This window comes from Ranitomeya variabilis, chromosome 7 (assembly GCF_051348905.1).
Source record: "Ranitomeya variabilis isolate aRanVar5 chromosome 7, aRanVar5.hap1, whole genome shotgun sequence".
In the NCBI taxonomy this organism is placed as follows: Eukaryota; Metazoa; Chordata; class Amphibia; order Anura; family Dendrobatidae; genus Ranitomeya; species Ranitomeya variabilis.
In genome coordinates this window covers 181,007,481-181,019,798 of record NC_135238.1, presented here as the reverse complement: position 1 = coordinate 181,019,798, position 12,318 = coordinate 181,007,481, and the positions used below count along the sequence as shown (strand labels likewise).

General features: G+C 41.3%; 1 protein-coding gene across 1 annotated transcript; it reads right to left on the bottom strand.

Annotated features, from left to right (window-relative positions):
• Window positions 1-5,532: 5,532 nt before the first annotated feature.
• LOC143786268 (uncharacterized) lies at window positions 5,533-8,649 on the bottom strand. Its single transcript, XM_077275545.1, has 2 exons — window positions 7,927-8,649; window positions 5,533-5,589 (listed from the first exon to the last, which is right to left on the bottom strand). The coding sequence occupies exons 1-2, from the start codon at window positions 8,647-8,649 to the stop codon at window positions 5,578-5,580; spliced, it is 735 nt and encodes a 244-aa protein (XP_077131660.1). The 3' UTR covers window positions 5,533-5,577.
• Between the last annotated feature and the right edge of the window lie 3,669 nt (window positions 8,650-12,318).

Genomic DNA, 12,318 nt, shown 5'->3' with positions numbered 1-12,318 from the left:
CTTAAAGGGAACCTGTCACCCCCCTCAGGCGTTTGTAACTAAAAGAGCCACCTTGTGCAGCACTAATGCTGCATTCTGATAAGGTGGCTTTTTAGTCACAAACGCCTGTACATGCTGAAATAAACACTTATAAAAAGTGCCACCACATACCCTGAATCCGTCCCGGGGGCGGGACTTCCCTTGGGGGGTGCACAGTGTGGGGGTGACACCATGATACTCTGACTCCTCACCTTCCCTTTAAAGTGGTTTTCCAGGACTTTAACGGTGCTAAGAAATAATTGTGTGGCGCCTCAAGCATCAGAAAATCTCCAGGGAACATGACTCGGGTCGCATTTTACTGATTTAAGGGCACAAAAAATCTAAGTTTGAAAACTGTAAAATTAAAATTTTTGCAAAATTTCTGGTTTGTTTCAGAAATAAACGCAAGTCATATCGAATAAATTTTACCAATATCATAATGTATAATATGTCACGAAAATCTGTCAGTATCAGCGGGATCCATTGAGGCTCCAGAGCTATAACCTCAAAGGGACAGTGGTCAGAAATGTAAAAATTGCCTTGGTCAATAAGGGGTTAACATTGATAGCCCGTCTTTACCACTGGTTACACCTGCCATCTTGGCTGTTAGCTCTTCCCTGGTGTCAGCCGGAGCTGCTTCCAAGGTCGGGTACAGCACGTCTGTCGGCGGAGCTGTGCAGCGCAGGGACCGACAAGTTCCATCCAACAACTTAAAAGGCGGAGGTGCCAGTGTCACACCCCCACAGATCACACACAGATGACATACTCTAATGAGAGACCATCAATGTCACGGTCATGGACAACCCCTTTAAAAAGAGAACAGTTCAAGGGATGAAAGCTCATGCCCACCATGGCAGCGCCTCCATCGCTGCTGCAGCAGATCAGCACCACATCGTCGGCCGTACTGATGACATCTGTACACAAGAGACCCGTGAGGACGAGGACCACAAGCCACTCGTGTTTATATCGTGGCAGTTGTGAAAATGCAAGAATGGGGATGTTTCAATTCACTGCTTGCAAGCAGCTACAAAGAGCTATTACTTATGCTCCGCCAGCTGGGCCCACCTTTATGACACAGTTCTAAAAAGTGGGAAAGGCTAAGTGGGAGGGGCGCAGTCTGCTAGCGGTTTAATTAATTAATTAATATAAGCCATAAACTTGATGTAAATTATCTAACGCTGAGGACTCGGCCCATTACCGAGAAACCAGCGACTCAGTATCGCAAAAGCATAGAAAATATAAAATTTTATTATACAAAAATGACTAAATAGAGATATAAAGAGGAAAACCATGGAGCACATAGCGGCGCTCGCTTCTCCAACGGAGCAGATGGTACGTGGAGTCTCCCAACTTCCGAAAGTAGTAGTTGAGTTTGTCACTGAGCTTCTGCCGCAGCTGTAAAGGAAATGGAGGAAGACATTAATGGTGCACACATGGTCTGAGCCCGGCTGCCATGGCTCTAATCCCTCACAGTGTCTGAGTGTGGCATTACGTCACCATGAATGATATCACCATTAGTCACGACGGTCATGTGATGTGAATTCTCACCGTAAACGGTCAGGGAGTCCAGGCGCATGCAGAGGACAAGCTTTGGCTTTGCCGATTCTCATCCTTAGGCTTCATACCCATTTGCGATAAAAAAAAAGGTCCGATTTCCGGACAGAAAAAAAGAAACATATGCGAGTGTCATGCGAGGTCAATGTGATTTTGTATCGCAACATCCGTATGCAATGCGATTTGAACATGAGCTTTTACATACAGCAGTTATCTGTCATTTACACATCATTTTAATACTAAATATTTATCAAAACACATATGTATGTATATATATATATGTGTGTGTGTGTGTGTGTGTGTGTGTGTGTGTGTGTGTGTGTGTGTGTGTGTGTGTGTGTGTATGTATATATATATATATATATATATATATATATATATATATATATATATATATATATATATATATATATATATGTGCAGCGCCCCAGAGTCCTGGTCGTTGCAGTACTGATGCTCCGCCGCTAAGGGGGGTGTCATGATCTCAATGGCGAGAGAACATAGCATCAGCATATATAGGAACTAGCTCTTGGAAGATGGGAACTGAGCTGACCATGAACTAAACCTACAGCACAACTAGCAGTGGCCGGGTAGCATGCCTACGTTGATTCTAGATGCCCAGCACCAGCCGGAGGACTAAATAATGCTAGCAGAGGAAAATATTAGTCCTAGCTCACCTCTAGAGAAATACCCCGAAAGGAGACAGAGGCCCCCCACATGTATTGGCGGTGAATTAAGATGAAATAACAAACGTAGTATGAAAATAGGTTTAGCAAATTTGAGGTCCACTTACTACAAAGCAGAAGACAGAAAGGACACTTTCATGGTCAGCTGAAAACCCTATCAAAATACCATCCAGAAATTACTTTAAAACTCTGGCATTAACTCATAACACCAGAGTGGCAATTCCTGTTCACAAGAGCTTTCCAGACACAGTAACGAAACTACAGCTGTGAACTGGAACAAAAATGCAAAAACAAACATGGACAAGAGTCCAACTTATCTAGTAGTTGTCTAGGAGCAGGAACAAGCACAGAGAGGCTTCTGATAACATTGTTGACCGGCAAGCAACTAACAGAGAAGCAAGGTTATATAGCGACTCCCACATCTTGATGGGAACAGGTGAACAGAGAAGATGAAGACACCAGTTCAATTCCACCAGTAGCCACCGGGGGAGCCCAAAATCCAAATTCACAACAGGGGGGTATTGGTACGTCTGATTGCACTAAAGGAGTTCAACCGACCAGGTATCACACACACTACACTTCACACTCCGGCTACCAGGGGGAGTGGTTCTATCTAGTCGGCCACTCCTCACACTCTGGTAAAACTGGGGGTTGGACAGGAAGACAGGGAGAAGTAACTGGGAAGAGCTAGAGAGAGGACCTGTCAGGGATGGGATCCTGGCAGACTCCTAAGAAAAGGACAGACAAGTGAGCAACGGGAAAACAGCAGAGAGGCGATAGGACCAGAAGGAGTCATGCTGTAAGATCGAGGCAACATCCTTCTGAGGCGCAAACAGTCGGTGGCCGGAACGCTGAGCAAGTAAGAGACTACAAGCATTACTTCAAACCACGGCAGGACAGCCAATTATAGGTTGGCTGTCTCACCCAAATCACCTAAGCAGACAACGGAGGCAGCTGTGGGAGAGGAGCGACTCTAGGGTCCCGGAAGAACTCCAGGCCTACCCCGTCATACGGGTGCGTCCTAACCATATCATCTGGGGGACGGAGAGAACGAACATCAGAGACAGACAGAATCAGTTGTGAGGACTATCCCGGGAGCTCAGCAGGGAAGGACTACAACACACAGGCGCTAGGAGGTAGACACTGATTCCCACCTGTTAAGGGAACTCCGGATGTGCCTTCGGACTGGCCGGTCTCAGACAGCCCTGTAACAGTGCTCTGGATTGGATACCTTGAGACCTTCAGTAAAGAGGTAAAGAGACTGTAAACTGGTGTCCTCGTTATTCACCGCGACCTGCACCGCACACCACAACATTATCACTTTCCATTTTCACTGGACGCCCCTCAGCAGGGTCACGGACTGGGTCTAGCCACCGTGACAACTCCAGAGCAGAGACTCAGGGGCCCGGTACCGGGTACCCCTCGGCCCTGCGGCAGTGGGGGCGCTCCATATGCGTATATGTATATATATATATATATATATATATACACATACACACACATACATATATATATGTGTATACAGTTAGGTCCAAATATATTTGGACAGAGACAACATTTTTCTAATTTTGGTTATAGACATTACCACAATGAATTTTAAACAAAACAATTCAGATGCAGTTGTAGTTCAGACTTTCAGCTTTCATTTGAGGGTATCCACATTAAAATTGGATGAAGGGTTTAGGAGTTTCAGCTCCTTAACATGTGCCACCCTGTTTTTAAAGGGACCAAAAGTAATTGGACAGATTCAATAATTTTAAATAAAATGTTAATTTTTAGCACTTGGTTGAAAACCCTTTGTTGGCAATGACTGCCTGAAGTCTTGAACTCATGGACATCACCAGACGCTGTGTTTCCTCCTTTTTGATGCTCCGCCAGGCCTTCACTGCGGTGGTTTTCAGTTGCTGTTTGTTTGTGGGCCTTTCTGTCTGAAGTTTAGTCTTTAACAAGTGAAATGCATGCTCAATTGGGTTGAGATCAGGTGACTATATATTCAGAGCAGGAGGGGCGCACTCCATATAGTAGGGTGGTGCTCAGAGGAAAAAGAAACTGAATATATATTTTTACAACCTCTGGCACTCAAAAACAGACAAATGTTTATATTTGAAAAAGTGGATTTATTCACTACCGGTCTTAATAAACAGATTATCTCCAACGTTTCGGCTAATTTAAAGCCTTTTTCACGGAAGTCTATGATAAACAATAAACAACATATAATCATACATTAAATGATATAGTATACAGGACAATTCATCTCATTATCTGTGTATCTAATCAGGTCATACCACATGATAGTGAAAAATCCTAAGGAAAAAAAATCACCAGAAATAAGTGAGTAGATAAAGGAATATGAGAGAAATATATGGGTGAACCCAGCAGCAATAAACCATATGGACATCATGGAGGCTTCAGAACAAGAAAAAAAGAAAAAGAAACAGAAACAAAAGAGCCACGTGCAGTCAGTGAGTAGCTATAACCTATGAAAAAACGCCAGGGTGAATACCATACACTGTAATTCATATAATACCTGAATCCTGGATAAGTGAACAGGCAGTCTAAGGGGAATCAGCCAATCCTATTTACAACAAACCAGAACATCGCTCTAATACCAGGAGGACTGGGTGGCGGTAGAAGATGTAAGATAGAAATATAAATACCTTAATGCATGTCCGTCCTCAGGAGACCGGTGTGTGTATGGGCCAGGAGTGAAAGAGGTGCCGTAAAGTGGATATAAATGCAGTGAACGCTGATACGTCACTTCCGGTCATAGCAAGTGCTATGTATGAAGTAAATGTGAAAGTGAAAGCTAGCACATGCGCAGAAGGCAGCAGGGGGAACTGCTGTAGGTACAACGTGATTCAATGAATTTACTACAGATAATTAATCAGCCTTGTGACAAGCGCCCCCTAGTGTAGTGAGCGGTAACTAACCAGAATAATCTGTGAGAAAAAGTGATGTCTGGGGAATACCAGAGTACGGTACTAACAAACATAAGCTGAATAAATAATACTAAAGCACAATAAATCTGACTTATATACTAAGAACCCACCTGGTCCAAAGGAAAAGAAAAAAAGGGAAACGACACCCATAAGCCAGTGTACTGGAAGACCCAGGCTAGAGAAATGCGAGAAGAGAGAAAATAGAGAAAATCTATTAAGGAGACCAATCAGACTGAAGAAAAAGGAAGGGAACGACATCAAAATATTGTTATAATATAATCCTTATCAACAATGATTATACACATATTATATATAGCAACATATAGTATAGGAAACGTGTTCTCAAGTAAGGAAACAGATCAAGTTGAATAATATTCGAATCAAGAAGGCATCTAGAAAAAAATAGAAACATGATTATACTATGATACAACACAAGAATAAATCTAAAGTTGAATTTCAGTAGGGAAGTACCTCATACTCCCTATTCATACCCAGGGGATGGAGAGTTTGAAGTGTGAAAATCCAAAAGGATTCTCTTTCTTTCAGTTTCGCGACTCTATTGCCACCCCGTCTCAGTAGAGGGATACTCTCAAGAACTTGAAACCTCAATTGAGATATCGAGTGTCCTGCTGATATAAAGTGTGCGGGAATCGGTAGTAATGTACGACCACACCGAATAGTAGACTTATGTTTGGAGATGCGGTCTCGGATATGTTGGGTAGTCTCTCCAACATATCCGAGACCGCAAGGACATTTGATCAAGTAAACGACATGAGTAGAGTCGCATGTAAAAAAACCTTTTATGGGAAACAATTTTCCTGATCGTGGATGTGAGAAGGTTTCTCCTTTGGTAACGTTGGAACACTGTGAACAATGTAGACACGGAAATGTACCCCTTCTCTGTGTCATAAGTGTGGTTTGCCTCAAATCCCTCCTATCACTGCCCACATCTGCTTTCACTAAAATGTTCCTAATATTTTGTGGCTTCTTATAACATAATAGGGGTGGTATCCTGAATTCAGAGATAGTGGGATAGGCTTTATGAAGTAATGGCCAATGTTCCAAAATGGGGCCTTTCAAAAAATTGGTGTAAGGGTGATAGGTGGTTACACAGGCCACTCTCTTCGTCTTTTGGGAACGTATATCAGGTTGATCCGTGGCTCTATTAAGAACCGAGGGGGGGTAACCCCGTGCCCTAAATTTTGTTTGCATCTCATGAATACGTTGTTGCAACACATCAGGTCTGGTGACGATGCGTCTAATGCGTTCAATTTGTGACTTCGGTAAAGATCTTTTTACATGACTTGGATGACAGCTTGAAAATTCCAATAGACTATTTCTATCAGTGGTTTTTATATATAGATCAATGTCTAGTGTCCCATCCTCCTTCAAAATCACCAGTGTATCCAAAAAACTCACTTTCTGGGGATCTTTCACCATAGTAAATGTCAACTTGGGTATCAAACAATTTAGATCCTGAAAGAATTGTGTAAGGGATGACTCGTCGCCTCTCCATATCAAGAAAACATCATCTATAAATCTTTTCCAACATACTACGTGTTGGATATATAAATGATGAATGTAAACAAATTTTTCTTCAAAAAATGCCATAAAGATGTTTGCATATGGAGGCGCGACATTCGACCCCATAGCGGTCCCGACCTTCTGGAGAAAAAACTGATCGGCAAACATAAAAAAATTCTTGGATAAAACCAGATCTAACATAGTCAAACAAAATTCCTTTTGTCTCACAGAAAAGTCGGTATATGTATCCAGAAACCATTGAATAGCATGTAGACCTCTAGTGTGATCAATGCTAGTGTACAAATTATTCACGTCCATGGTGACGAGTAAACATCCCTGAGGTAAGGTACCCATTGACTTAAGATACTGTAGAAAGTCAGTAGTGTCTTTAATAAAGGAGGCAATGTGTGTCAATAGAGGGGTTAGAATTTTTTCAATTGTTCTAGCTATTGGTGACAATAAAGAATCAGTGGACGCTACAATAGGTCTTCCTGGAGGACGTGTTAAATGTTTGTGAATTTTCGGTAACACATAGAAAACCGGAGTTACCGGATGCATATTATACATAAATTCACCAAGTTTAGAGTCAATGACGTTTTGTTCCTTGTACAGTTTAATCAACTGTTGGATCTGTCGGGAGATCTCTGAAGTGGGATCTCTATCCACAGGTAAATAGGTCACGTGATCATTCAAATGTTGAAAAACCATAGTATTATAGTACGAAGTGTCCATAACAACAATCGCACCCCCCTTGTCAGCCGGTTTAATGGTGATAGACTTATTGTTCTTCAGACTGTCCAAGGCTCTCTTTTCAAGGGGGGTGCAATTTCTCTTAATGGGAATAAGACCCTGACCAATTTGAGTACATTTATTCTGAATGTCCTGTGTTACCAGCGAGATGTATGTCTCCACCGGGTGGTTTGATTTAGGCGGATTGTAGTTACTAGGTACAGACAAATTAAGATCACTGAGACTGAATGCACTTTGTGTTATATCAGAGGTAAGATTCGAACTGCGGTCACTGGTTTCAGCCGTAGAAAAATGTACTTTCAATCTAAGATTTCTGAAGAAACGTTGAAGTTCCTGATAAAGTTGGAACTCATTGAATGATGGAGTGGGACAGAAGGAAAGTCCCTTTTGTAGGACAGTTAGTTCAGATGGTGAGAGATTGTATGAGGAGATGTTATAGACCAATTGGTCCCTACCTGAGACCGAGTTCTGATTCTGGAGTTGACGTCGACTGGTTCCGGAGCCCCTCCTCGTCGGCCTCTGTTGGACCGACCTCGCCTTTGCTCTAAAAAAGGAAAGGTATCACGAGGGTTAGAGTCATTATCGGAGCTGGAGGAGGCAGTGGAATATCCACGTCTAAATTGTCGACGATCCCTCTGGGTGTTATTATCACGCCATCTGTATACAGTTTTGCGATGGTAGTCTTCTGTATCTCGTAAAAACTTTAAACGTTTCCTGTCCTGTAGTTGATTTCTGAAGTCCTCAATAGTTTTCTCAATTTTTTGTTTCATACCATCAAATTTCTCAGTAGAAAGTGTATCACGCAGTTGTTGGTGAGTAACCTCCAATTGCTTCTCTATCTCAGAAATCTCTTTCTGAAGATATTCTATGGTTAAAATCATAATATCCATGGAGCACTTATTGAGAATACCTTCAAACTTAGAACAAAAATCTGGTTTCTCTGAAAATAGGGTCGGGCGTAGAGAAACGCGTAATCCCCGAGGTATGCGCTTCACCTTATGATATTCTGCCAAAGTCACATAGTGTAATTCAAGTGCTGTTTTCTTCTTGAGTTCACGTTCCCAATCTCTAGTGCGAATCTCTTCAACCGGAGTGTGTAAAAACTCCCCAGGAATATTAACACGAGAAATAATTTCATCCGCCTCCACTTGGCCATATGAAAGTGTGCTAAATGCCATTATAGAAAAAATTCCAAGGTGCTGCCCTCTCAAAAAATCACAATATATTCAGAGCAGGAGGGGCGCACTCCATATAGTAGGGTGGTGCTCAGAGGAAAAAGAAACTGAATATATATTTTTACAACCTCTGGCACTCAAAAACAGACAAATGTTTATATTTGAAAAAGTGGATTTATTCACTACCGGTCTTAATAAACAGATTATCTCCAACGTTTCGGCTAATTTAAAGCCTTTTTCACGGAAGTCTATGATAAACAATAAACAACATATAATCATACATTAAATGATATAGTATACAGGACAATTCATCTCATTATCTGTGTATCTAATCAGGTCATACCACATGATAGTGAAAAATCCTAAGGAAAAAAAATCACCAGAAATAAGTGAGTAGATAAAGGAATATGAGAGAAATATATGGGTGAACCCAGCAGCAATAAACCATATGGACATCATGGAGGCTTCAGAACAAGAAAAAAAGAAAAAGAAACAGAAACAAAAGAGCCACGTGCAGTCAGTGAGTAGCTATAACCTATGAAAAAACGCCAGGGTGAATACCATACACTGTAATTCATATAATACCTGAATCCTGGATAAGTGAACAGGCAGTCTAAGGGGAATCAGCCAATCCTATTTACAACAAACCAGAACATCGCTCTAATACCAGGAGGACTGGGTGGCGGTAGAAGATGTAAGATAGAAATATAAATACCTTAATGCATGTCCGTCCTCAGGAGACCGGTGTGTGTATGGGCCAGGAGTGAAAGAGGTGCCGTAAAGTGGATATAAATGCAGTGAACGCTGATACGTCACTTCCGGTCATAGCAAGTGCTATGTATGAAGTAAATGTGAAAGTGAAAGCTAGCACATGCGCAGAAGGCAGCAGGGGGAACTGCTGTAGGTACAACGTGATTCAATGAATTTACTACAGATAATTAATCAGCCTTGTGACAAGCGCCCCCTAGTGTAGTGAGCGGTAACTAACCAGAATAATCTGTGAGAAAAAGTGATGTCTGGGGAATACCAGAGTACGGTACTAACAAACATAAGCTGAATAAGCTAGAACAATTGAAAAAATTCTAACCCCTCTATTGACACACATTGCCTCCTTTATTAAAGACACTACTGACTTTCTACAGTATCTTAAGTCAATGGGTACCTTACCTCAGGGATGTTTACTCGTCACCATGGACGTGAATAATTTGTACACTAGCATTGATCACACTAGAGGTCTACATGCTATTCAATGGTTTCTGGATACATATACCGACTTTTCTGTGAGACAAAAGGAATTTTGTTTGACTATGTTAGATCTGGTTTTATCCAAGAATTTTTTTATGTTTGCCGATCAGTTTTTTCTCCAGAAGGTCGGGACCGCTATGGGGTCGAATGTCGCGCCTCCATATGCAAACATCTTTATGGCATTTTTTGAAGAAAAATTTGTTTACATTCATCATTTATATATCCAACACGTAGTATGTTGGAAAAGATTTATAGATGATGTTTTCTTGATATGGAGAGGCGACGAGTCATCCCTTACACAATTCTTTCAGGATCTAAATTGTTTGATACCCAAGTTGACATTTACTATGGTGAAAGATCCCCAGAAAGTGAGTTTTTTGGATACACTGGTGATTTTGAAGGAGGATGGGACACTAGACATTGATCTATATATAAAAACCACTGATAGAAATAGTCTATTGGAATTTTCAAGCTGTCATCCAAGTCATGTAAAAAGATCTTTACCGAAGTCACAAATTGAACGCATTAGACGCATCGTCACCAGACCTGATGTGTTGCAACAACGTATTCATGAGATGCAAACAAAATTTAGGGCACGGGGTTACCCCCCCTCGGTTCTTAATAGAGCCACGGATCAACCTGATATACGTTCCCAAAAGACGAAGAGAGTGGCCTGTGTAACCACCTATCACCCTTACACCAATTTTTTGAAAGGCCCCATTTTGGAACATTGGCCATTACTTCATAAAGCCTATCCCACTATCTCTGAATTCAGGATACCACCCCTATTATGTTATAAGAAGCCACAAAATATTAGGAACATTTTAGTGAAAGCAGATGTGGGCAGTGATAGGAGGGATTTGAGGCAAACCACACTTATGACACAGAGAAGGGGTACATTTCCGTGTCTACATTGTTCACAGTGTTCCAACGTTACCAAAGGAGAAACCTTCTCACATCCACGATCAGGAAAATTGTTTCCCATAAAAGGTTTTTTTACATGCGACTCTACTCATGTCGTTTACTTGATCAAATGTCCTTGCGGTCTCGGATATGTTGGAGAGACTACCCAACATATCCGAGACCGCATCTCCAAACATAAGTCTACTATTCGGTGTGGTCGTACATTACTACCGATTCCCGCACACTTTATATCAGCAGGACACTCGATATCTCAATTGAGGTTTCAAGTTCTTGAGAGTATCCCTCTACTGAGACGGGGTGGCAATAGAGTCGCGAAACTGAAAGAAAGAGAATCCTTTTGGATTTTCACACTTCAAACTCTCCATCCCCTGGGTATGAATAGGGAGTATGAGGTACTTCCCTACTGAAATTCAACTTTAGATTTATTCTTGTGTTGTATCATAGTATAATCATGTTTCTATTTTTTTCTAGATGCCTTCTTGATTCGAATATTATTCAACTTGATCTGTTTCCTTACTTGAGAACACGTTTCCTATACTATATGTTGCTATATATAATATGTGTATAATCATTGTTGATAAGGATTATATTATAACAATATTTTGATGTCGTTCCCTTCCTTTTTCTTCAGTCTGATTGGTCTCCTTAATAGATTTTCTCTATTTTCTCTCTTCTCGCATTTCTCTAGCCTGGGTCTTCCAGTACACTGGCTTATGGGTGTCGTTTCCCTTTTTTTCTTTTCCTTTGGACCAGGTGGGTTCTTAGTATATAAGTCAGATTTATTGTGCTTTAGTATTATTTATTCAGCTTATGTTTGTTAGTACCGTACTCTGGTATTCCCCAGACATCACTTTTTCTCACAGATTATTCTGGTTAGTTACCGCTCACTACACTAGGGGGCGCTTGTCACAAGGCTGATTAATTATCTGTAGTAAATTCATTGAATCACGTTGTACCTACAGCAGTTCCCCCTGCTGCCTTCTGCGCATGTGCTAGCTTTCACTTTCACATTTACTTCATACATAGCACTTGCTATGACCGGAAGTGACGTATCAGCGTTCACTGCATTTATATCCACTTTACGGCACCTCTTTCACTCCTGGCCCATACACACACCGGTCTCCTGAGGACGGACATGCATTAAGGTATTTATATTTCTATCTTACATCTTCTACCGCCACCCAGTCCTCCTGGTATTAGAGCGATGTTCTGGTTTGTTGTAAATAGGATTGGCTGATTCCCCTTAGACTGCCTGTTCACTTATCCAGGATTCAGGTATTATATGAATTACAGTGTATGGTATTCACCCTGGCGTTTTTTCATAGGTTATAGCTACTCACTGACTGCACGTGGCTCTTTTGTTTCTGTTTCTTTTTCTTTTTTTCTTGTTCTGAAGCCTCCATGATGTCCATATGGTTTATTGCTGCTGGGTTCACCCATATATTTCTCTCATATTCCTTTATCTACTCACTTATTTCTGGTGATTTTTTTTCCTTAGGATTT

Coding starts and splice junctions, on each gene's coding strand:
- LOC143786268 (XM_077275545.1), bottom strand. CDS start 8,649: ATGGCATTTAGCACACTTTCATATGGCCAAGTGGAGGCGGATGAAATT.